The sequence below is a fragment of the Anoplopoma fimbria genome, chromosome 22, assembly GCF_027596085.1.
Source record: "Anoplopoma fimbria isolate UVic2021 breed Golden Eagle Sablefish chromosome 22, Afim_UVic_2022, whole genome shotgun sequence".
Classification (NCBI taxonomy): domain Eukaryota; kingdom Metazoa; phylum Chordata; class Actinopteri; order Perciformes; family Anoplopomatidae; genus Anoplopoma; species Anoplopoma fimbria.
This window is the reverse complement of record NC_072470.1, coordinates 7,187,813-7,214,203: the sequence shown is the minus strand read 5'-3', so window position 1 is coordinate 7,214,203 and position 26,391 is coordinate 7,187,813. Positions and strand designations below refer to the sequence as shown.

General features: G+C 46.1%; 1 protein-coding gene across 4 annotated transcripts in view; it reads right to left on the bottom strand.

Moving 5' to 3' along the window:
* Nucleotides 1-4,642: 4,642 nt before the first annotated feature.
* Nucleotides 4,643-26,391, bottom strand: part of nrp2a (neuropilin 2a) — a 56,858-nt gene continuing 35,109 nt past the window's right edge. For 2 of the 4 annotated variants that reach the window (XM_054623815.1, XM_054623817.1), the window contains 11 exons: nt 25,768-25,912; nt 23,901-24,076; nt 23,402-23,581; nt 23,148-23,292; nt 17,434-17,511; nt 17,181-17,285; nt 13,378-13,640; nt 12,597-12,693; nt 10,857-10,889; nt 5,805-5,867; nt 4,643-5,699 (listed from right to left, as the gene is read on the bottom strand). In XM_054623815.1, coding sequence (XP_054479790.1) covers nt 5,395-5,699; nt 5,805-5,867; nt 10,857-10,889; nt 12,597-12,693; nt 13,378-13,640; nt 17,181-17,285; nt 17,434-17,511; nt 23,148-23,292; nt 23,402-23,581; nt 23,901-24,076; nt 25,768-25,912 — 1,590 coding nt within the window. In that variant the 3' untranslated portion in view covers nt 4,643-5,394. Of the gene's footprint in view, nt 5,700-5,804; nt 5,868-6,096; nt 8,858-10,856; nt 10,890-12,596; nt 12,694-13,377; nt 13,641-17,180; nt 17,286-17,433; nt 17,512-23,147; nt 23,293-23,392; nt 23,582-23,900; nt 24,077-25,767; nt 25,913-26,391 lie in introns of those variants that run through there. The other 2 variants (XM_054623816.1, XM_054623819.1) reach the window with 2 other exon arrangements.

The window sequence follows — 26,391 nt, the reverse complement described above, 5'->3', positions numbered from 1 at the left end:
ATTGAGCAGATTGTTACAGAAGCTTTAAGATGTTTTCTTCAAGAATTCCTGACAACCTGTCAAGTATGATTGCGCCACTAACAGCCTTTATTCACTTAACTTGTGATTGGCAGATGTATTTTTAGCTGTTTTTCCACCTCTCGGGTTCAAGAGTTCAAATTCATTAAGGTTTCACAGAAGTTATCTGATCTATTTTTAGAATTAAGTTTTGTTAAAACTTTTTGAGAGCAACACAATGATCACTCTCTCTTGATACCATTTTAAAGACTGGATGTTTTAGAGAGGACACTAACCAAAAGAAACAGTTTGTTCTTCCAATGACTTCTGACTTGTTTCCCATGGTTTGCAGAAACCAACAATGCTAATATTTTTTCTGGCATCTCGGTTGTTACCAGACCTCTGCAGTCTACTCCTCATCTCTGTTTGAGGCAAGAGGCTCGAGAGTTCATTTGCCACGTTGCATTGTGGGAAATTAAAATCAAAACATGCAACATTCATTCGATTAAGCAATTACTGAACAATATTTCTCAAGCAGTGCTTCTACAGGAGTAACATTTGTCCTCGTCTCAGACGTCAAACACATTCACTGTAACACCTTCACTCAAACTCAACCACACAACACCCCAGACAGATGGTTAGGACCCGCTGCGAGAAGGCCTCCTGCGATGCCCGATAACAAGTTTCTGGTGCTAAATAGGGAAAGCGTGACTGTAAACACACCAGCCTCAAGTGGAGCGAACAGGTGGCCCCACCACATAGGTCGCAATGGTCACGTTGCGTGTCCACGACAAAAGTTCAGTCAGGAGGAAAATGCTCCAGATACCACACGACTGCCTCAGATCTGTTGATGGAGGACATTTTGGATGCTTCTGGGAAATCAACCCTGCTACTGAGCAAATCCAAGCACAAGACATTAGCTTCAGTCTAGCATCCAGCCAAAAAACACACCAACAGTGTGGTTGTGGTCCCAAAATTGCCTCAAATCAGCTACAGTATCTTTTTATCAAGTTTAATTTCCTCTTTGCTGCTTCACAAGAAAGCTGGCCTAGTTTGAAGCTCTGAACGGAGCCCCTCTCGTCCCGATCATTTCCTCCATGTATTCGTTTTCGGGGGCAGTATCCTCTGGTGGTGGAGAGATGATAATGTCACGGAGGAAGGAGAGTGATGGTCTGTCTGGTGTTTACACAAGACTTTGGCAATTGTTGTCATCGGGTCTGTCGTCATTGGCGGGCAAGTTGCCACAGAGCCCCTTTTCATCCACCAAACACACACACACACACACACACACACACACACACACACACACACACACACACACACACACACACACACACACACACACACACACACACACACACACACACACACACACACACACACACACACACACACACACACACCAACTCTGACCCATATAGGTGCTTTGAACCGCTGGCAGGCCAGACAAGATTATCTGGGCCCCCTTCCCAGGAAGACCATTGGGATGTGGGTGCGTGGTGGTGTGTGTGTGTGTGTGTGTGTGTGTGTGTGTGTGTGTGTGTGTGTGTGCATCTGTGTGCATGAAACATGTGAGTCTCTGCGTGTATATATACATAACGCTGGTGCAGTTTTTTTCGTCTGGAATTTTGGATGCTGTTGAAAGAGATGTAAGGTTTAGTCTCCAGGTGGTTCTCCTCCTCAGACTGTCACTGACGGTGCAGGGAGGAGGATATGGGGGATTTTTTGATTTTCTAAATTTCTTCCAAGAAGTTCTTTTTTATAAATATTCTTCATGATCGCAAGATATTTTTAACAGCAGTTAAAGCCAATGTACCTCGACACAACCAAGCCTCACTTCTCTTGGACGCTGTGAGAAGCCCCTACGCAGTGATATAAAGGAAATACTAAGTGATTAAGTTAGAAAACCAAACAAAGTTTCCTCCCTAACTGTGATGACTAACTGCCCTCTCTTCCATCTTGATTACATAATCCCCAGATTAATTAGCTGTGTGCTGCAGACACTTCCTGTGGCGCGACCCTCAAATGGGCTCCCTCCTCAATCTGGCCTATCGACTTACAGGGTGCCAGAGCTTTTTCTTTGAAGGCCGCCTCGCCTTCAGAGGCAAAAGAAACTCTCTGATCTGACGGCTAAAGGAAAGGGCCCCTGCAGTGTGATAAAAACCTAGAAAAACAACATTTGCGTAACTCACACACTCACAGGGAGAAAAAAAAAAAATGAAGAATAATTTGGTTGTGAAAACAAGAGGTGGTATGGAACAATGACAATCTGGCTCCTTTGGTAATTTCCTGTCGGTGTTCATTCGTGTGATGTGGTTGGGACTGTTCTGCCGGGATCAATCAAACCCGCGAGCAGATGGCATCGCACTCCTCCGGTGGACTGGGGGTAGTCTGTGTTTTTTCAGAGGCGGTAATTGGCCCGCTATGTCACGGACCGGAGCATGCTAACAGCCCCCGCCATCGCCGCTGTGCAGCGAAACAACACGTGTCGTTCTGCTTTGTACGGCTCATAATTTGGTACCTGAGCTACAGGCTCCATTTCACATCGACCCAAACTTGTGTTAACTGTTGCTGTAATTAAAAAGTTATGTCTATTTCAGAAAGGAAAAACACATTTCAGAGGCGCACACAAGCGAAGAAATGCAACATTAACTCTCGCTCTCTCATTAATCTTCCAAGCAGAGACTGTAAAAACTTCGCCCGTCTTTCTTCAGGCATCCAGGAGACCCCAAAGAGTCAAATGTATCACATTCTGCATCTGAAACTGTGCTGTATTTGCTAACAGGGTTTACATTTAGGTGAGGGAAGCTTATGTGGATAAATGGAGCCGTGTGTGGGAGACTCAGCAAGCTGTATAAAAGAAAAGCAGAGTAATTGCATGTGTACGGTATGAGTTTGTGTGTGTGTGTGTGGTGCTGAGACGCCTGGGCACTTCAAAGCTTTGATGTTGGAGCTCCTAAATGAGGGCCACCAGAGGTCCAGACTAATGGGACATCATGTGGAGATTAGAGGCTGAGTGTAGCAGGCTGACAACATGGCATTATGTATGAATGTGTATGTGACGAGACTGAGCATTTGTGTGTGTGTTTGTGTGTATTCTTTTTTTAATTAAAAGTGAGAGTTTCAAAGTCTCAGATGGAGTCAGCATGGCAGGAATGTCAATAAATGCTCCAAAAACGCTGCGACTCTTTCACATGACGTGACACAGTAAGAAGATCCTGGCCAGCCTTTTCCTCCGTATGGTATAAATCCTTTATTAAATAATCATAACAATAATTATAATAACAATCATAAAAAGAGCATTTCTGTACAAAGACCCCTTTAAAACAACAACAACAGCAGTCCGAGCAGTGCGAAAGGGTGGGGGTGGGGGTTCGGGGTCCTGTCCTTTTTATGTTTGGTCCTCCCCGGCGGAAGGGGGCGTTGTGACTGTCACTGGTCAAGTTACTGTATCTGATACCGGCTCCAAAGGCAAGCTGGACCCCCGAGGCTCCAAGGCACTTTGAAGAGAGTCAGTAGGGGTCCAGAGAAGCGGGCCTCAGAGGAGAGAGGGAGGGCATGTGTGTGTGTGTGTGTGTGTGTGTGTGTGTGTGTGTGTGTGTGTGTGTGTGTGTGTGTGTGTGTGTGTGTGTGTGTGTGTTTACATGAGGTGAGGGTGGATGGGATGAAATGTTGCATGCATGTGTGTGGATCGATGGCATTTATGTTCTGCATGGTCTCAAATATGGCAACCAGTGTTCCCTTCATTTTGAGGTCTGAGAAAGAGAGGGTGTGTATTCATGTTCTGTATATACATCTGTATATACAAGTGAAGTAATGTGTGTGTGTGTGTGTGTGTGTGTGTGTGTGTGTGTGTGTGTGTGTGTGTGTGTGTGTGTGAGCATGTGCGTGGGAGGGAGACTTCTTCTTCTCTCACCCTCTCCTTCTCATGGCTTATGAGTCCATTCAGAGCGTGCGAGACAAGACCCTTTTCTGATTGGTTAAACACAGTCCAAAAGAATGCCCGCCTTGCTGTGCGAGAGACAATAAAAAAAAAAAAAAACGAAACAAAAAAGATAAATCCTGCCACAATCAGCCGTTAGTTTGAGGAGGGAGGAGTGGGGTGGGTGGGTTGGGGTGGGGGAATAGGTCCTTTAAATCATGGCTTTTTGAGGTCCACATGTAAAAAGAGAGAGAGATGAATACCTCCTCTCTAGTCTTGGTGTTGCCTCAACGTTCCTTTTTCAACATTTCCGCTAACAGTTTGCTTTTTAAGGCTTGTTGGATCGAGATGAGCCGTTTCTGGCATTCGTTTTTGATCCCGTTTGCTTTCTGTCCTTTGCTAAAGCACCGGGCGGACATCGCCCCTGTGAGTGAGAGAGAGAGAGGCAGGGGCTTTTAGTGCTCTGTCAGTCATAGTCTCTCTCCCTCTCTCTTTGTTTGTCTTTTTCTTCAGTGGTTTTCAGTCTCTGCCATTACCAGCAATCCATAGGTTGCACCGACCAAAGCTCCTTGACCTTTTACCATTAACCACAATGTAAACATGACCTTCTCTTTGACAGGAACCAGTAACAACGAAATCTAACAATAACTCTCTGTCATTAAAAGAAAGTGTTAACCCCCCCCACCCTCCCACCCCACCTCTACACACACACACACACACACATACTCGTTCCTCGCCTCTTTTTTTTTTTTCCTCTACTTATCTGCCATCACAGCCTGGCGATAGGCCAGACGGGAAAACATTAAACAGAAAGAGAGTGACCGAACAAACTCGATGGACGTCTGTGACTAAAAATACCGCAGACTGTCAGGAACTAAGAGGATAACTGAGGCTGATAGGTAGCAGAGTCTACGACGGAACAAAAAAAAAAAGAAAAAGCCAACGGGCCACACAAAGGAGCTAAATTCTAGGCCACTGTGTTCACATGTGATCAAAAAAGACGCTTTCTAAGCACGTTCCTAACCTACCACCTTTCCAACACAATGTGTTTCGGACGCAGTATGTGTAGCTTACAGTATCCAGCTTCAAGTCTACGATGCATTTATCAACAGTTTGATTTTGGTGGAGCAGGAATCTGTAATTGATATGTGTAGATATTGTTTTGAGGCCTAATGTCCCCGCAATGGAACAATCCATCTGGTTAACCCCAGTCTTTCTCTCATTGGTTCTTTCACCACAAAAACTACCAACACTGGACTGTGCCACGTTTTCCAAGCAGGAAACAAGTTCTCATTCGAGTTAAAATAAAAATAAGTGGCTTTCTCGTTGTCCATGTGTCCGGGGATCTGCACCAGCGAGGAAGTAAACTGAAAGTGAACTTGAGGAAATGAAGAAAATAGTGAGAGGTTTTCACAAAACGGCTGCATCTCTCGCTCCGTTCTCCTCTTGTGTTCCCTCTCTCTCGGAAAACCTCCTCACGCCTCGGTGCAGCAGCGCTGTTGGTTCAGCTTGACCTTGTGCTTGAGGCCGTCGTACAGTTCGAAGTTGTAGTTCTCCAGGGTGGTGGAGGAGCGGGACGACAGGCCGCTGTAGGAGCAGGTGCAGTAGAGGAGGAGGCCGGCGCACACCGCCCCGAGCAGGACGCCCAGGGAGCTCATGACGATGATGGTGACCAGGATGGGGTCCAGGGTGTACAGCCAGGAGTTGTCCTTCTCTGAGATGCGGGTCACCGGGGGATCGGATGACGGGGACGCCGTGTTCCAATCAGGGAACTGTAAACCTGGGAGGGGAGCAAAAGTAGATGAGAAAAGTTAATATCACGACAGCGACTTAAATTGAGCCTCTATGGATCAGAAGGTGGTGTGTTTCGCTCCTTGTGACTTACCTCCACCTAGTGGGTCTCTGCCGCTGAAAAGACGGCCATCTCCAAATTCATTTGGTCTCTTAACTGTAAGAGAGAAGCACAGGAGACATAACCTTTAATCATAAAGCAAATTCTACACCAAATAATTGTTACATAGCACAGCATTTGTCTGTTTCTGGTTCATATTTTATACCTTTTGTAATGCTTACAATCAGCAACAACAGGACCACACACATATTTAATGATAACTAACCCTTTGCATATTGCAAATTCATATTTACATTCTGCATTTGTACACACACACACACACGAGTCTTGGCATAATAGAAAAATATGACTTTATTAATAGAGAAAGATCATTATGATACATTCCTGTCAAACACACAGTCATCACATAGCATACTGGTGGTATAAGACTGTTCATTCTGTGTGAATAAGAGATGCAAACATCATCAAATAGTTAACATTACCCATCGTTATCACCGTTAACATCACCGACACTGTTGCTGTCAAGTTTAAGAGAGGTGTATAAGATGATGATAGAAAAAAAAAAAAAACAACTAACGGCAACAACATTTAAGTAGTGCTTGTCTCTCCGTTCTGTGCGACTCACTGCCTGTTGGTGTGAACTGAACATTGATATGTATGTGCGTGTCTAAATTGAAGGATTATAAGTGTGCTAAAACTAGCTGGCTGCAGCACTTTAGTTGAGCCAAATGGCTCAAGTGTACTTATACTTTAGATAAGTTTTCTTTCCACTTTGTGTGCATTTGTGTCTACGTGCGTGAGTGTGTGTGTTTGAGTTCGCTTCTCTTGGCAAGCGTGCAGCAGTGGGAGTAACTGCTTGGCAAGGCACACGTCTAGATCTGGAGGTCTTTGATGGCCAATGGCATTATTAATTCTGTTTCCGGGGGCAACTGAAGTTGGCAGCTGATTGGGCGTCTGAGGTGCGGTAGATGGGAGGGGAAAAGTGCTTACCGCAGCCTTAATAAATGTTATCTGTCCATTAACTAATTACAACTATTAGAGGCTTGGAGCGTAACGGTGTCGAGATGGCCCAAGTAGGGTGTCCGATCCCTCCTCCTCCCCCGAGCTGATTTAAAAGCACATAGTGAGAGGGTGCCAGAAAACACTTCTTCTCCACTCTGAAGTGCAGCTTCTAAATTGTGGCAACAAATCGAGCCACACTCTGCTGAGCTGTGGGCTAGTGGGTGATGGATTTTTCGCTGGTGTGACAGATCACAGAAAGCACGGCCCGTTAAGCCGCAGAGTGAAGACCTCAATTTCATTCAATCTAGGGTGTTAAACCGAGCTCGTGTTGAATCTCACCACCTCTGCACCGACTGATGAGGGAGAGACTGGGGCGAATTTGTCTTAGCTCAGTCAGAGATTTGAGAAAGTTCACAATAGAATAGGCTTTTGGATCCCATGTATGTTAAACATGAGTAAGAAGTGCATTAGCGTTGTCTTGTTTTATGTTAATGGCCATTCATGGCGTCTTATGGCACCAGAGGAAGCACCATCAACAGCTGGAGCTCTGCTCTGGTTTTCATAACGTCGTGGATCGCTCTCAAGGGTGCACATATACAACAAAACCCTGCACTTATGCCTTCCAGCTGGTCCAGCGGCATTATGAGATTTGTAGGAGTATAAATCACGACAGAGATGGTGATGGCAGACAGCTGTGCCTATTTACAACCCCCTAAGAACAACAAGCACATATTTCCCACTGAAATCACAACAAGGCTCGGCGCAGCGTGAGTCTCATCTGGGCAGCTCAAAGACATGAAGAACAACGGGAGTGGGTGGCATGGAGTGTAAATGGGAGTGGGAACAACGTGCTTTATTACGCCAGAGAATCAAGATGAAACACTAAACACTGAAGACGGCTGCATCCATCACTGACTGGTGCCTTTATCAGGAGAAGACAAGACTTTCAATCAAAGGAGCTGGTTATCACCATTTGTGATGCAGGACTTAAAGTATGATGGATTTGCATTCCTTTGTTTTTTTTAAAATGTGCACATGCTCTGTTGAAAAAGCACAATGGACGGATTTATTTTTCCTCCTCCAATGCAACCCCCTCACCATTGGTGCAACTCATATCACAGCTATCTCATGTTGTTATTACAGAGATACCAGGAGCTTTATTTTCTGGGGCTTGCCAGATCATTTCCACAGCTAGCAAGTCGAATGCCTCTCAGCCTAACAGTTTTCTCCCTCTCTCTCTCTCTCTCTCACTCTCACTCTCAGCACTGCAGAGCTCCCCATGTCTCTGGGGTCTTGTTTTAGCCTGTGGTTTGGCAGCGCTGGCTGGCTCTTGCAGGCGTACCAGTTCGACCCCCTTCTTTTCCCAGCCCACACATGTCTGTGTGTTTGTCCGCGCTGGGGTCATTCCAGGAGGACCGCTGGGGTTATGAGGAGCCAGACTGCACTCAATGGTCCGAGACAAGCTGTTCAGATAAATAACTTACTCAGACTTTAGTCCTCTCATCAGGAGCAGCATAGTGTGAAATGTCAACAGCAAACTCCTCAATGGAACAAAGGAGGAAAAACAGCAAACCGAAAGCTTCATCCATTAGAGACAGAGAGAGAGAGCACAGTGTTTCTTTGCAAATGTTCACGTGGCAGTTTAGGGACAATGTCATCATCACCCTCGCGACTGTAAACTAAATGTGGGAGGGGGTTCGTCGGGTGGATGTTCTGTCAGTGTTGTGGCATCACGACGCACGCTGCCACTGCCGTCACGAGTCGGCGTCCTGCTCTGCCGAACACAACGCGGCTAAGTGCTTCTTTTCAGCAGAGGGTACGGTGTCGGTCCCGGCTGTCCAACCTCACTGTCAGGACTGGCTCCACCCCTGGGGCGGCCATACTGGAGGACCAGTTAGAGTACTGGAAGCACTGCGAGGAGCTGTGATAGGCCACTGACAGCTGGCTCTTCTTGGTGGCCAGGTGTTGTCGGCAGCAACAGAGGGCCCTGACCAAGATGGCCACCGCCAGGAGAAGGAGGGCGCCTCCCGCGGCCATAATGTAATACCAGTGGATGGGCAAGGGAGGCACAGGAACGCCTCCCCCTGGTGGAGAGATACAGAATAATTGGCCAACGGGAAAAGAGAGGACTGGCACTTGTTTATTATCTACATTTAATTGCTGTTTTTTTCTATCCCTATTGGTCTTCATCATACGAACAGCAGGCGTGCACCTCATATGAGCATGCACAGGCATGCCAGTTGCAAAAATTAAATAAATCTCCAAGGCCAAAAAAAAAATTAAAATGCATCCATTTCTCTCATGTAATTTGGGTTGCATTTGGAGGACAAGCTTTCACACCAAGATCATCAAGAGATTTGGTTTGAAATCAGTCCAATGGTTGATCCAGTCAAATGAAATGCAATAGATTTTTTTTCCCCCCAAAGCTCCGATGGAATGACTTGGTGTGAAACAAAAGCCAAAATGATTAGTTATAAAAGCACCCACACACATTAAATTAAGGAGCTTTCTCTTCCTGTTTCACACTGGCACAGGAAGTCCCAAACAGCCCCCTGATAAAGTATCAGGACCATGCAAGGATCAGTCCAACGGACACCACATGGGAATCCAATGTTCCAGAGCTCTCGCGGCTGATATTGGATTAGGATTTGTTGTTTAGCTGGCTCGAGATGGACAGATTTGTTTTGAGTACATAATTTATCCTGTTCTATGTTCTTGGTTTATTCATTTTCCTCCTTCTCATGCATCAGCCTCCTGGCCAGTCCTCTCCTCCTCAAGCCAGGCTCCGTCTCCTTGGAGATTATCTCCAGAGATCCTCTACACTGCTGCCCCTGGCTTGAACCCCGTCCTCAAATTCTTGGTAAGAACCAACTAACCACCTTCCAAGAAGCCTCTATTTGACTATCCAAGACTGCTATGCAAGAACCCCTGAAGACATTGAAAAACTATAAGAAATAAAGCCCAAATGTATCATCCAAACTTGTGGGGAAGAGTTGTAAGACCGGGTGAATGTCAAATTGAACTAGGGAGAGTGAAGCAGAGCTGAATACATCCTGATTTTTGGACCGTGTCACATAATTACAGAGGGAAATGGTGCGTGCTGCTGCTACTTCACACTGCACACACTCATTAGACAGGAGCTGAGTTAGGGAGAGGAGAGAGAGAGACAGAGAGACACCCGTGCTTGCCACTGCTCAGTCACTCTATCTGATTGCATTTCGCTGGGGACACTGGTGTGTATGTGTGAGGTGATATTAATGTGTGTGTTGGTGCATGTTTGTCAAGGGTTAGAGACTCTGTATGTGCGTGTGTGTGTGTGTGTGTGTGTGTGTGTGTGTGTGTGTGTGTGTGTGTGTGTGTGTGTGTGTGTGTGTGTGTGTTTGGAGGCAGAGGAGTAGAAAAAGCTCAAGAAGTGCACACACATCACATTCGCACTGAAACCGCCAAGCTCTTATCTTATTGGAAGACATTATGAGATGCCAAAACACTAACATCAATCTCATAGAGTCCCCCAGGATGCTCTAAATATTTTTCATGAGGCAGACAGTTATTTAAAACCCTTCAGGCTGTGTCAGGCAGAGCCGAACTGAGAATATGTAGCTCTTTTCAAATATCCGACTCCATGAGGTGTGCTTGATTCAGCTTGCCTTGCATGCAGAGTTTGCTCTTTTGAGTCTAATCCTTTGTTTCCAGTGAGACTGACAAGGTAAAACTGGCACACAACAGCACATTAGGCGAAATAATCTATTTTCAAACTTTGAGATGATTAATTCACTATTTGCAAATTTGATAATTAAGATTTTAGCCAGGGGTTTCGTATTGGTTTGGTGATGTCTACATGCTGCTGCTGATGCCACGAGTCACTAGCTTTAATAATGAATGCATATTTATTCATCTGGAATCACACAGCAGACTCCGGCAGGCTCAGCTTCTCTGTCGTCGGGGAAGGGCTGGTTTGGGCTGACTGTTAAGCGGTTGAGACAACTTAGTGCCACCAAGCAAAAAAAACCTCAGGCTAGTGCATATCAACGGGCAGGAAGCAAGACCAGAGAGGAAGTGACATCATACCAAAGTCAAACTCACCTGGATTTTCTGGAGAAAAAGCAGCAAAGGGTTCTGCGAGGACAGATAGAGAGAGAGAGAGCGAGAGAGAGATACAGGAAAAGAGAGACAACTGTTAGATAATTTTAAATATGATGGAAAAGTCAGCCAAATGTCACACAAATGTCACAAGACTATCAAAGTCCTCCTGGGGAAATTTAAGTTAATTCCTCAGATAACTCACATGAGTTATGGCATTTACTTGGCTCTTTTGCCAGAATGCAATTTCAAACACTGTGTGAGGGGGGAATCTGAGATGGTCTGTGCTGAGAGTTATGTGTGTGTGTGTGTGTGTGTGTGTGTGTGTGTGTGTGTGTGTGTGTGTGTGTGTGTGTGTGTGTGTGTGTGTGTGTGTGTGTGTGTGTGTGTTTGCAAAAGTTCATGCATTTCAAGCTGTTTATCTGCCGAGTCCAGTTTAACTGGAGCGGGCAGGTTTTTTTTTTTTTTTTTTTTTTTTTGGCTTGCTGCAAATGCACAGAGCAGAACCCTCACTTTGACTGCCTGGAATGCAAACACAAGAAACTGGTGTGTGTGTCTCAGTGTGTGTTAGAATGTGTGTTTGAGTGTCGTGGGCGGGTTGGAGAGAAAAAAAGGAGGGGAAACTGACTTGGGAACTGGTGCCTTTTGGCGGGAACCCCAACGCACTGTGAAAAACTCAACTGCGTTGGGTGATAAGCAACATCCCAGAATGCTCTGGGAGTGGTGAAGGAGGGGAGGGAAATGAGAAACACAGCAGCATGGAGGCAGGATGAGGGGGGGGATCTGGGCTGTCATCTTTGCCTTCCGAGCTGCTGTGCTGCTCAGACTCTCTCAAGACTCCCATGAAACACACAAACGCACAAAAATGACGGCTACAACGCTAAAACACACATATGTGTTTGCCGCTAGCTTGGAATGCACGCACACACTTTCCCTCAACGACACTCTGCCCGCTCCCCATCGTGCTCCAGGGCCAAAACACACTGGACGTCAGTCAGAAGTGATGGCGGTAGGTTTTTTGGGCTCTGAACCCCCGGCTCGGTCTCTGATCTGTTTAAGACCCTCTCCAAAGCCCTTGCTCGGGCCAGATTAGGGAGGCTGCGCTGGCGCTCGGCTCACACCAGGCACCCGGAAAGTTGCTTGGGAAACAGCCTGTCTAGTAATTCCCTTTGACGGCTCGGGAAAAAGCTCTGTTTACAAATACGACAGAGAAGTGAGTGCACGAGAGACGGAGGGAGAGGAGAGAAAGAGAAGAAGAGGAATCTAATGAAACATAGATTAGCATCGCCGGGGCCCACGGGGCGTTTATGGCCTACTTTTCCTATTCTTATTCTTTTTTTTTTTTTTTGTGGAGGAATAAACGCTGGCCCTCCCTCTCCTTCCTCCTTTCATCTCGGTATTCAGTGGGCTCTTTGGAGGAGATGGTGTCTGAGAAACTGGGATGGGAGGGCGAGGGAGTGGAGGGAGGATTGAGGGTGTTTATCACTTCATGTGTGTGTCACTGTTCAAGGACCTTCAGGCTAAAAGTGGAGGAGGTGGAAGGGAAAATGGCAGATTGATGGCGGGTGAGATGATGAGGCGATGGCGGAGTTGACGGAGGATGAGAGCGAGCGGGTGGGTCAATTGTGGATTTGTTTACTTATTCAATATTTCGGAAGAGATTTGGCAAACTGAAGCAGAAAAGAAATACAGTTTGTCCCAGTCTGTCTGTCAGAGTTGGTCCCAAAGTGTGTGTGTACTTACGTGTACACTCTTTCAGAGGGGTGCTGAAGCTCATGTGGATGTTGTCTATCCAGATGTGTCCTCTGGTGTCGTGCAAAAAGAAACCCTCCATCACGACCTGCCGCGAAAAAACAGGGGAGGGAGAGGAAGAGGTAAAAGTTGAAAAAGAGGCGGAGGAAGAGGAAGACGGATGGAGGCAAGAGGGAGCAGAGGGGGAGGGGGAAGCGGGGGCAAATTGGGAACGGGGACAAGCAAGGGGGAGGAGGAGGAAGAGGAGGAGAAAGAGGATAAAAACTTAATACGGTGCCAGTGATTTCAAAGTTGCACTCAACACTTGCAATCATCCCCCCCCGTCTCTGCAAGCTTCGTCAACTTACTTTTTCATGAGAACATTAACTGCTTGTGATGTCTCTGACAAATGCACAGCGATCCCCAAACAATCACACAGCCAATAGAGACGATATGGCTTACTTTTAGCTCCTTTTGAAGTCAAACCTGGCCTAAGGTGACAGAGATTGAAACAGAGGCTTTCATTTGCTCTGAGATGAATATGTCTCCCTCTAACCGACCCTGAAAAAAGACGTGTTTCTATTTCTGCGTTGACATGTAATAAAGAGTTTGACCCAGATACTTATTATCAGGCAAACATACTTTAATATAGCTGATATTGGCCAGAAGTTGGATGCTTTCATAGCGCTGCTGTTATGACTTTTCTAGTCACCTTCTTTTTTTTAGTATTTGCACTTTTTCATGAAGAAAAAGTTCATTATTTAGCGTAAAATAAATGTGGGTTTATAACTACCTGATAGTCTTTTGGGGAGTGCGGCAGGATGGTGCGACCCTCCCTCCAGACGGGGCCCTGGTCGTCTTTCAGCATCCACAGCACGGTCTGCTCGTTGGCGTTCCGCAGCAGGACCTTCAGGTGGCCCTGGGCCTCCCCCCACAGCTGGTAGGAGAAGAAGAGGCAGAGGGGCCCGGTGTTGGCCGCCACCACGGGGCTCACGAGCCAGGCTTGCTGCTGCTCCGCCTTCATGCTGTTGTCCATGTACATATAGCTGTTGAGTTCTGCAGGGTGGATGATAAGATGAAGATGCTCTTAACACATTGAAGATGTTATGTAAATGCACAACAACATCACAAGTCTCCACACACTCCTAAAATAGAGACAGTGAATCCATTGGATCATGTGAAAAAAAATAATAATAATAATTTCAAAGCAACAATATGAAACCAAGCTGCTCTAGTATTTGTAACAAAGTGCAATAGATGAGCAGAGCTTTGTTTTAACCTTGAGCTTGCTGGTTGCTACAGCCAAATGAAAGAAAAAAGCCTGATTTAATGGGTTTTCATTTCAGCCCTCCAGGCAATAAGGATGCGTATACTTTTGTAAATGGATGCTGTCGGAAAGAACCCAAACACAATTATAATCATAAATCATCACATACAGTCAGACTCATATATATATATATATATATGAGTCTGACTGTATGTGATGATTTATGATTATAATTGTGTATATATATATATATACCCTTATGCAGACATGTACGGTATGTTTTCACACAATTACAGATATCTCAAACAAAAACAGAAATTAATCACCAGTTGCTAACAGGACCGGGATCGCTAACACACAATAGTCACTCCAAACAATAGGGAAATGACAAACATAAACACACAGAAGAATAGGTCCAGTGAGAGCGTCATGCTACCAGAACTCCAGCCAAGATCCTCAGGGAACTATTTCTCTTCATTCCCTTCCAGGTAAATTACTTAAACAACGGAAAAGGTCCAACACGCCCGCTCCATTTGTTTACACCAGAGGATGTTTAGCTTGCAAATTGGATGCCAACATGAATTCCATTGTAAGAGATTGGTGAGCCTACAGTATGTTCTGAGTGCTGTGTGAGAGAGTGACTCAAGGAGGCGTCTGGTGAAGAATTTCTTAAGTGGGCCCGGTGGGAAAATGTCCAGCATCAACAATCTGCAGATTAAATCACCTGCTTTATCATGTAAGACTCTGTGTGTGTGTGTGTGTGTGTGTGTGTGTGTGTGTGTGTGTGTGTGTGTGTGTGTGTGTGTGTGTGTGTGTGTGTGTGTGTGTGTGTGTGTGTGGCAGAGCAACTACGTGCCTTTATGTCAAGCCAGGAAAAAGTATAGTCCAAGGCAAATCAGGAAGCAGTATTTTTTTATTTTAGTGTGTCTGTTTTTTGTTTCCCAGTAACACTAAGAGGTTTATCTTAAACACAGCATGTGTTTTTTATCCAAAAAGCACCGTACAGTAGCATCCAGCCGCGCTCGAGTTATTGAGTGACTGGGTCGATAACCTTTCACTGTGTGCGTGCGTGCTTGTGTGTGTGTGTGTGTGTGTGTGTGTGTGTGTGTGTGTGTGTGTGTGTGTGTGTGTGTGTGTGTGTGTGTGTGTGTGCGTTCTTTCCAGCAGATCCGACAAGCGGTATCTGGAGGGACAAATCTTCCTCCGACTTGACAGCTCCCTTCTGCCCGCCATACGCCCAGACTCGCCTGTGTGTGACACTTCAGACAGTGTGTGACAGTGTGTCCCTTGGCCCCTTCGCAGCCCTGGAATGAGTGTGTGTGTGTGTGTGTGTGTGTTTCCCCCATTGCTTGCGTATGAACCGCATGTGTGGATAGGCCTATAGAGGATGAGCCAGTGAAACATATTTTACGGGGTGGCTGTGGCGTAGTGGAGAGCAAGGTAGTTCTCCAATCAGAGGGTCGGTGGTTCGATACCCGGCTTCAGCAGTCGATGTGTCCTTGGGCAAGATACTTAACCCCAAGTTGCTCCTGAAGGCTTGCCAGGATTGTGGACTGGATGATGAATGTTAGTTAGAGTCTTGCGTGGTAGCCCTGTCATCAGTGTGTGAATGGGTGAATGATATGTAATATACTACTGATTGAGTTTTGGATAAAAGCGTCTGCTAAATGACTGTAATGTAATATCTGTGACTCCGCGAGGTGTTTCTTCCGTCGTTGAAGCGCAGCGTCTCGCAGCGAACCCCCCATTGTTGTGCAAGTTGTTTGCCAGACAGCTCATAATGGAGGCCGCCCTGCCATACGCAGCACAACAGAGCATTATTAATCTATTTTACAGCAGTCTCCTGCAGCGAGAAGCAAACATTCAATCTATGAAGCCTATTTAGCATGTTTTTACTAGCGGGGGTATATTAAGCCAAATAACACAGTACATAGGGGCTAATTTCACCTCTGTGCCCTAATAATTGGGTAATCTGGGTAATCTGGGTAACATGAGAAAAGGATCTCTATGGAAGATTAAACTGTGATTTGATAGCAGTGAAATAATGATCCTGTGTTGGCTGGGACTCCTGACCTTTGGCTTCCGCAGAGGGGAATCAAAGGCCGGCGTGGCGTGTCAAAACGGTTGGAAATGATACTTCATACATGAAAGCCACAACCTGACTAATCTAAGCAACCCTTCTCAATCCGCCCGTGATGAAAGACGCCGCTTTGAAGCTCCCTGTCAAAGACGGCTGTGACCTAAAGTCGGTCATGCTTCAGGAACATTTCTGCCTTTGCTGTGAGATCTGTTGCCCTGCTGAACACGACCCCAGTGACATCACGAATTTGACAAAAAAAGAGAGGGCATGCTGAGCCTCTTGTTTAATTCTCTCCAGCTGGAGAGAGGCTGAATCTTTCATGGCGACTTGCTCGAAACCAATTAATTTTAAAACAAGGTTGGGATAAGAATCCTTTACCCTGCCTGTGAACAATTATAAATAGAGCTATAAACCTCTCTTAACCCAGCAGCACACATCTTCTATAGTTTTTAATAACACGCCAAAAGCTGTATGCGGGTCTGTATGAAGGGAAAATGAATATTATTTCTTAAAGTAGTGTCTAAGTAGATGGAAGCCTACACAGCATCATCTGGGATGTGCCTGTGGTGGTGGAGGGGCAGTAACGGACGGCTGGGAATAACTGCTCGTCTTTGGAATCTCCTGCTCTGAACTTAATTGGAGCTACTGGGTCTTAACCCCGTCCTACCGAGACGTCGCGCGTTTTGACACACGGATGCGAGCTGGTGTAGGTCACATGTCGCACGCGAAGTTGTTATGTGTGTGTGTGTCTCTCTCTCGTTCCCTCAATTTATTTTCATTCTCAGTCGCTCGGAAAGAGCCGAGTGGCTGGTGGACGACGTCGCCGCTAAATTAGACTGGTGTCAATTTAAGGAATTATTTTAATCAAATTGAAAAAGAATTCAATGGAGATGCACAAAGAGAATGACTCCATTTAATTAGTGTCTTGTCTAGACTCAGTGAAGTTGATGAAATAAACTTAATGCATTTATGCTCGTGCAATTTTCTGTGCCCAAATGAAATTCTGCTTGCAGCTGCATACATAAAAGCTCTGCCGCAAAGAACCAAAATAAAATGTAAGATGTCGGTATTCAACCTGAGCTGCTCGCAGCATTGTTTTGTAAAACCAGCCAGACGGCCCCTGCAGGTCGCTGTCCATCAAATGCTTGCTGCATTGAGAGAAACCTCAAAGCAGCACCGAGTCGTTCTGCTAAGCAGACAGCGGCTGTGAGTCAAGCAGAGTCTTCACATGACTGATGAGGAGACTCACCGTGGCTGTGCAGGGTCCAGAACAGAGGGGCGTTGGGGTCGCGCGTCCACCCACACAGGCCGTGGTCGAAGTCGCACATAATGTCGGATGGAGTCGAGGTGGCTCCTGCAGAGGTGGAGAGCAGTGATGAGTGAAATGAGAGTATTCACAGCTGCTCTACATAAAAGCTTTCATCTTTTCTGTTACTAGTTTCAAATAAGACTATTAAACCACAATTTCTTTTCATGTGAAATACTTAGTTCCCTGGACTCACCTGTAGTCGTAAGGGGCACAGTGGTGGTATCAATGTCGGGCAGCGTTGGCGTGGCGGTGTCGGCCGGCGTGGTGGTTTCTGCGGAAACAAACATAACACAGTTCAGGTCAAAAGGCAGGTGTGTGAAACAATCCCCAGATATTAGATTACTGTAAAGAGGACACATTAATCACCCGATGTTTGTATGAGATATTATTTATGTGAAGTTTCTCCTTCCACGGCAGCATTTGTGAAGCAGGGCCGGGAAAACAGATGTGAGAGGAAGTGATAAGCAACAAAGGCCGAAAAGGACCAGGAAGTAATGAGGCATAGTGTCTTTATGCACCTTAAATAACCCTCCATTCTGCCTATATTTAGATAGCAAAGTAAGTTAAAGGAGCTAATAGTTCTTGAGAGTTAGATGAAGAAGATTGATACCACTGTCATATCTGTACACTTAATATGAAGCTACAGCCAACAGCCAGTCAGCTTAACATAAATGTTGGAGACATAGGGAAACAGTCAGCCTTTCTGTGTGGAAAGGTAAAAAAGAAATCCAATTAATATACTGTCTAAAACTCACTAATTTACACTTCATATCTCAATGGATTAAAGGGCCAGTCTGTAGGATTTGGAGGCTTCTAGCGGTGAGTTTGCAGACTGAAACCAACTGAAACTTTTCTGTTGTGCCAGGCGCTTAAGGGTCGAGTCATTTTTACCCATAATTCAGCACATAATCAGCACGTCTCACTGTGTATTAAGGGTGAATTAAAGTGCATGTCATAATTGACAGTGTGAGGGTCATCGTCCGAAACTAACTCCAGTTCCCGTCTCCTGTCTCCATCCCACACAGAGTGTCGGAGACAGAGGGAGGCAAGCACAGATAGCCCAAGAACACCCGTCGTGTTGTGTCAGGGTGCTCAGGCGTCAGTGTCTGTCTCAAATATGCAGACACCCACATGTCCACATGCTAATACACACAGACACATTCACACACATACAGAAGTGGGGTTAAAGCTGATGGATGGACGTGTCTAACAAACTCCCCTCGACCTTGGACACCATGACCACACTCTGGGACTACTCACTGTTCTGTCAGGGAGGATACCGAGCACACATACACACACACACACACACAGACACTTCCTCTCCCGCTCTGTTTGTGTGTGAACTATCGTGTGTGTTACAGACTGTCTCGCTCACTCTATAACTCATGCGCGCTCCGAAGACAGGAGAGCAAACACAAAGTTAGATGTATGATTTTTCTCTCTGCCCTTAACATCTATTTAAGCTAACCGTAAATCAGAAGGAAACACATACAACACACTGAGGCATAACAATTTGCTCATTAAAACGCATCGAATGTGCAGAAAGAGACACATGTTGAGCAGTTGGAATGAGGAGTGGGGGAAAGTGCTGTGTTATTAGGAGCAGATGAGTCAATGCTGGTGTGTTATGGGAATTTACGAGTTTTGGGGTCACGTCCCAACCAGAGATCCAAATTTATCATGTGAATAAATGCGTAAGATGTTTCTGTCTGTATAACCAAAGCAGCTAAAGATAATGACCCTGACTTCCCTGACATTAAGGACTGCTGAAATGGGTAAGTGGATATTATATTTCACATTGCTTTGTTAGCTTTCCCTGACATGTCCCATTTAAGTCTATCCAAACAACTCCGAGGCTGAAATGCCTGAAGATGGCCTCCGAGACAGAGCTCATCAGCTGGAAAAGAAACAACCAGCATGCAAAAAAAGAAAAGAAAATGTCACATGGATTCATCACCACATTTTGCTCTGCTGGCCGACTTTTAGTGGCAATACTGGAGCCTCCTACTGGTCTTTCTGTATGACAACCATTATCATTAAAGGCACTACTGGGCAACAAACGCTGCGTGATGCACAATTGATCCGCTTAAAGGAACTTCCTGTGGAAATGAGCGCGACGGCGACCCAGCTGGAGAAATGGCAGACATGAATGGGCCGGCCACAGCTGGCGACGGCTCCTGACATTAACCCAGCGTTAATGTCATGTCCTTTATTCCTGTCATTAACTGCCTAATGAGACTCTTATCAATGCCGGCCCACCGGGAAGGTAAAACCAAAAAAGCGACCCACTTCTTCAAACCATCTCTTGTTCCCCTTCTCCTCTTTTATTCTGACTCTTCTCTTTTGTTTTTCGCTTTCGCCTTTTCGTTTAACCTTTTCAGCCCTCCACTTAAGTCTTGGGACCGGGCGTGAAAAAAACCCGAGGGCCTATAAATTACCTGGGCGCACAACTAAACACCAAAGCGCACGGTCGGGTCCATTAAGATTCTATCCAGCTCCTGAGCACTCTATGCTTTCAAAGGTCAGGCCTTGTCACAGTGTAAATGCGCTGACCTTTCCAGGGTGTGACAGGGGTGTCGGGGGGGCAATGGGAGTGGGAGCGACTTGTGCATGTGCGTATGTTTCCGTGTGAGACGGAGAGAGAGTGAACGTATGTGACCTGCCTACCTCGCCCTGAGCCCTGCCCTTGACGTGTGCGACGGCTCGGAGCTGCACGAGGAGGCCTGCGTGTGTGCACAAGCAGGCCTGCTGTACATGCGCGGCAGAGGAGGCCTTGCGGTGCAGGAGGAGTCCCTCCGCAGCGGAGTGTTGTCTTACATAATGTGTCTACTGCTGCAGGTGATGATGCAAGTCATCATCATGCGCGGGATGAGACGCCAACACTTAGAACCGGACTCAGGGGAGCTGCTGGCATAGTTAATGGAGGCGCTTGCTCCCACGTGCAAACACACACTGCAGCGGCGCATGCTTACACACGTGCTCGCAAAAATACACGCCTGCTTAATTTTCAATGCGCGTACATGTACACCCAGACACACACACACACACACACACACACATTGACGGGGTGGGAAAAGAGCTCACTGCTAAAAGACATTGCTCTCTCCAAAAGAATCTGACTCAGCGATATGTCAGAGAGGAGAGAAAAAAAAATCTTCAATTATGTAGAAAGCTTTTCTGTAAAACTCTGCTTGGCAGTTCTAGACACACACACACACACACACACACTCACACACACACACACCACGGAATAGATGCATGCACACTCACACGCATAAACCCCAAAAGAACATGATGGGAAAGATAAGTAGCCATTGTTTTATATTCTAGTGGGTGGGGTTAAGTGCTCAGATCAACGTTCACACACACACACACACACACACACACACACACACACACACACACACACACACACACACACACACACACACACACACACACAAACACAAACACACACCCGAATGGATGGGATACTATGACGTTATATAAATAACTTTTATGACCAGCAAAAATAAGTATAGGACTAAACTGAGAAACATCTGCCATCATTTTATAGTGAACTCCACCATATTTACTTATGTTTTGAAGGCACTAGGAAGCTGCTGTGAAGCTGAGACACCTGAGATTTACATTACAGGTGTGTGTGTGTGTGTGTGTGTGTGTGTGTGTGTGTGTGTGTGTGTGTGTGTGTGTGTGTGTGTGTGTGTGTGTGTGTGTGTGTGTATGTGCATGTGTGAGAAACAACTCAGTGTTCCTGAAACTGAAATGATCCTTCCTGGAAATAGGGAGGGATGATATTTTGCATTTTTGTTCCTTCTACAGATCAGTCTCTTAAATTTCCTTCCTAAGCTCATAAATTTTTCATTTTTGGAGCACGTATACTAGAAAAAAAAAACAGTCACTGCAGAGGCTGTGTATGTTTATGTGTGTGTGTGTGTGTGTGTGTGTGTGTGTGTGTGTGTGTGTGTGTGTGTGTGTGTGTGTGTGAGAAAGAGAGATAGTTGTGCTTCAATATGGGGAAACAGAAGGAGTCAAGACTGACAGCAGATGAGTAACGGAGGAGGAGGAAAGGAGAGGAGGCATGGTAACGAAAAAAAAAAGAACAAAAACATTAACAGACCCACGCACTGGGCCTCAGGGTGGGAAAAGAAAGAACTGAAACCATGTGTAGGAACTAGGGGGGGAGAGACCTGCCGCACTGTGGTAGCTGCTGCTATTTTACACCGAGCAAGATTTAAGATTAAAAAAAAGCATCCATTATTTCGCAATTCATTTAAATGAGAAGAAATTCAACAGCGTGTAGAATAGAAAGCAGTGAATAGTTTGAGTGTTAAAGGAAGTGAATGATTTGCAGGATGTCAGCAGTAATTCACCATTCCTGCTGAGTTTCAGAGGCCTGTGAACAATGTGTGACCCTCAGCAGCAGTTTTTCTTTGACACGTTTCCCTCAAACCCTCCACACCATCTGATAAAAATCACCCCTCTGCAAAAAAGAGGTAATCCTTCACCGTGGGGTTTTTTGTTTCTGTCGTTTTGTTTCCATATTTGGCAGTGTCTGTTCATTGTTGTCCTGTTTCTGGCCTTCCCACAACCCACTTGTGAATCAAACGGTAAATACAAAACACATCCGTTTTCCTGTGCGGCAAGGGGGGACAAAACAACACCAGATACCAGGTGTTTAGCAAAATAAATTCTTTAATGAGCATTTGAATTTAAGCATAACTGTGCTCTATCATCAACTGACGGATTATCTTTTACATTTTTCAAGAGCGTGTCTTTGACTGTGTGTTACTCTGTCCACACAAGTGTTGATAATGATGATGTGCTCTTCTTAAAGTAACTGTGAGGAGTTATAAATCAGTCTCAATTTAAATCTCATGTCTCTATATGACCTACAGAAGAAAAAGAGACCATCAGCGAGAAGACTGTCTATTTCTATATAGTTATCTTATTGCTTATCATCGGTGGCACTATAGGGAAGGGAGGCACAGGACAACCAGAACCAGGACTGGAGAGCAGACTGTCAGACCCTGCTGCAGCAAAATTAGGGTTTTTCTAATTGGACTCTGGTGATCTGAGACACTACCCCTTTTTGTCCACAGGGACCGCCAAAGTCAACACAAAGTTAAAGTTCCTCGTAGTAGCTTTAATAATTAATCTCTCTTCGACCCGAGTGCAGTGCACTTCATCAGCACTTGTACAAGCACACAAACACACACGCTGACACACAGAAATCACCTCAACGAAGGCTAACTTGGTGTGATTACATTTCAGCGGTGTGTGTGAATGCCTGGAGAGTAATTGTGTGTCTGTGTATGTAAGTGCTGAACGTGTTGTGCTGTACAGTCCTATAGTCATCCTGTTCAGTCACTCAGGGAGTTGTAAGGAGTCCATATGTGCGTGGGATTGGTTTAATGTGTGTGTGTGTGTGTGTGTGTGTGTGTGTGTGTGTGTGTTTCTCCTCTACCTCACATCTGGATAACAGACCACGCTGGAAAGTGAACAAACCAAATGATCCTCTCTCTCTCTCTCTCTCTCTCTCTCTCTCTCTGTGGGGACGCATTCCTTCAAACCGAACCTTGTCCACTCCCTGCTGATGCTTACACTTGTTGTAACTATTTCATATTTTCCAGGTAAAACAATCTCTCAAAATCTCAACCTTTGAGGGTCAAGCTTTCACTGTGCAATCACTTTCCCCCTTCTTCAGTCTCTTCACTTCTGGCAGACTCTAATGACTCATGCATATCTAATGTGAGCCACACTTTTCAACCTTCCTCAAGGTCCGTTCGGTTCTGTTTGGATCAGTTTATTACAGCACGGGGCAAACAATTCAGCCTTGAATAGTGCAGAAATGATTAAATATATAAAATGATTCCCTGTCATATAAGCAACAGCGGAGTGTCCTACCTGGAAGGTCACAGCCAAGTATCTCCACTCTCATCCCGATTCCTGCTGGAGACCACCTCTCTGGATATAGCCTGATGTACTGGGACACTGTCTCCTCAAAATGGCGCAGCTCTGGGGTGTCGTAGTGTGTGTTCCCCTCAAAAATCTATCAAAGAAATACACAAAAAAACAAATGTCATCATGATGGTTTGTCTGTATGTGGGGGAGGGTATTTGCAAACACAAACACGTCACTATCTTTTTTCCTTAACCCACCTTTGGCAGGCTGGTCTTGATGTCCATGATGAAGTTCCACTCTTTCCCATTCAGGCTGTGTGCCACTTTGTACTTCCTGACAAACGCCCGGTTATCTGTGGTCGCCCCACTTCCCGCGTCTCCCCCCCTCGCTCCCTGGGTGATCACTCCGCGCACAGTCTTAGGCACACCGAGGTCCACCTGCAGAGATCAGATTTAGATAAACCGCATGGCGACGAACATGTTTTACTCAAAACAACACATGGTTATGTTTTATTGCAGCTGTGCTTCTTGTTTTAGCTTGCTCGCCTCTGGTGGCTGGAATGACACTTTTTGGAAGCCAATTTAAAATTACTACTTATTCAAACAACATGGCATTTTCACTGTGAAAGTAACAACAATTACCCTGAACAAATTACACAACAACCAGACTTTTATCTTGCATATTTAGCATTAAACACAGGTGCCAGAAACATGCAGTCCAAATTTACAATAAGTGCCATTAAAACCTCCTTTGTACCTGAAGCCACTCCTCTCCAGCCAGGGGCTGTGCGGGGGCTGGGAACCAGCCGGAGCGACTGGCCACCAGACGGGCGGTCCCAGGGTTCCACACCATGTCCCTGGTGGAGGAGGCGGAGATCTGGGCGTCGGGGAGCAGGCCGGACAGCAGGCCCTGCAGGTCTGAGCACGGAGCATCTGGAGTGGAAAGTGGAGAGGGAAGAGATAACTTTAACCTTCACCTCAGGGGCCGAGGGTGGATGGAGAAGTTTCAGACTTGAAAACGACCTGACATACACTCTGTTACACATATTCCCGCCTGGGAGCTGTTAAGCTTCACCACAGGATTGCACTGCCGGCCACTGAGCATTAAGAGTGTAGACTGGCTGAGATGAGGGACTGGAGGAAAAGAGATGTGTAGCGCAGCGCTATAGCTTCATGTTCAATACGGAATTAGACTGCCAGTAATGAGATAAAAGCATACGTTAACTCCCCTGCGTTGCATTCATGCCCTTCACAATCTCACACAAACATCTTAAATATGTTATTGTGTCTTCCCAACAATAGCCTGTCTGTTCAATGCGCTGCACACATTTTATGAACATTCACTGACTGAGGGGAAGGTTCCACGTACACGCAAAAGCACTTGGAAATGAAGCTCGTTCAGATATGGATGAGCGGGTAGCATTGAAAGTAACTTGCAGAGGGAGTTTGCGAGAGGGAGAAATGAGGATTAAGGGGATAAGAGAGGTATAATACGAGGAGCTGGGAGGCAGAGAAGTAGAGAGCGGAAAAAAAAGAGAGCAGGAGCCAAAGATGACGGCTTGGGGGAAGCTGGGAGGAGAGAAAGATGAGACTCCTACGGAGACAAACAGTGGGAGAGGGAAGGATCGAGGGAGGAGGAGCGATAGACGGGGGGTTGGTTGGTGAGTGTGGAGAGGTAGAGACAGCTTGAGGAAGAGGAAAGAGAGAAAGGAGATGTTAGTTGTGCTGACGGTTTAAGAGAACACAGATCAAAGTTTCATGCTGTTGTCACTGCAAAAGCAGGAGATGTAAATAATGAATAAAAGGCACAGGAAGTGTTTATGTGTGTGTGTGTGTGTGTGTGTGTGTGTGTGTGTGCGTGCCGGTGGGTGGTGTCTGTGTACATTTCAAAGGGTGTGCATGCTTTTGAGGTCATCTGCTATATTTAGAAGCCTGCCTGTGTGTGTGTGTGTGTGTGTGTGTGTGTGTGTGTGTGTGTGTGTGTGTGTGTGTGTGTGTGTGTGTGTGTGTGTGTGTGTGTGTTTGTACCTGTACTGTAAGAGCTAATAGTTATTTCAATAGCAGCTGTTGAGGCTGAGGCGAATCACAGTTTCTGATGTAAGAGTGAACGGGGCGCCATGAATGATTGATCGGGAACTCGTTTCTCAATATAGAGGAGCTCGCAGAGCAAAGAGGACACTCTAACAAAAGTATCTAAAGCCATGAGAGAGAAAAGAGGCGTCGCTGGGGGAGACGGAGACAGAAAGCGAGCGGCGGTGAAGAAGAAATGACACTGGTGGTGCCTCTGGAAGGAAGAATAGAGTATGAGTTTCCTTTAATTAGCTGGAGGCTTTCTATGTTTAAAAGATAGCAGTGGGAGTGTGGGAAAGAGTCGAAATACACATGTATGTGTGAGTGTGTGTGCGTTTCTGGTTTTCACAGTTTAGGAGGTTATTTTTCGCAGATGTTCAATGATCTAAAAATGCCTTTGAACAAGAACCAAAAGTGCAGCAGAAACCTGCTGTTGAGTCTGTTCAGAGCGAAGCAGAGGGAATTTGGCAAAGACGACTTTCTTCAGGCAAAAACAAAAGGTTGGAGGAGTCGTGCACACGCCCACACACACGCCCACACACACACACACACACCTGTGATCTGGCATCCGTAGAGCTCGAAGCGCAGGGCGATGCCGTTCCTCCAGGTCTGTGGTCGGATACGGACAAACCGGGCCAGGACTGGCTGCGGGACTCGGTTCAGAACCACCTCAGCTGGGTCTGTGTTGGCGTGGAAGATCTGTGAGCACAAAGACAAACAGAGGACAAACAAAGGTTAATGTCAGAAGGAGATGTACTGCTCATGCCGGTATGAGTCTTATCTCTCTTTTTCTCACACACACACACACACACACACACTCTTTCTCCACACCCACCCGCAGTGCGCGGTTTCGCTTGGCTACACACACACACACACACACACAGTGGCAGGCCGGACAAAGCAGAGACAACCCAAACACGGATCCAATGTCACCAGCCCAGCTGTCGATATGTTTTGGGGTCAAAGGTTCGGCGCTGGAAGGCTGGGAAAAGCCTGACGATGGATGGAGGGTTTCTCTCTCTCACACACACACACACACACACACACACACACTGCTCACTCATACACCAACGTCCACACACCTCCGTGCTGGTGTCCATGGGAGGCTGCGGGAGACATGACCTGACACGACCAAACATGATTGGCCGTCAGACGCAGGAAGTCTCACCAGGTGGGCA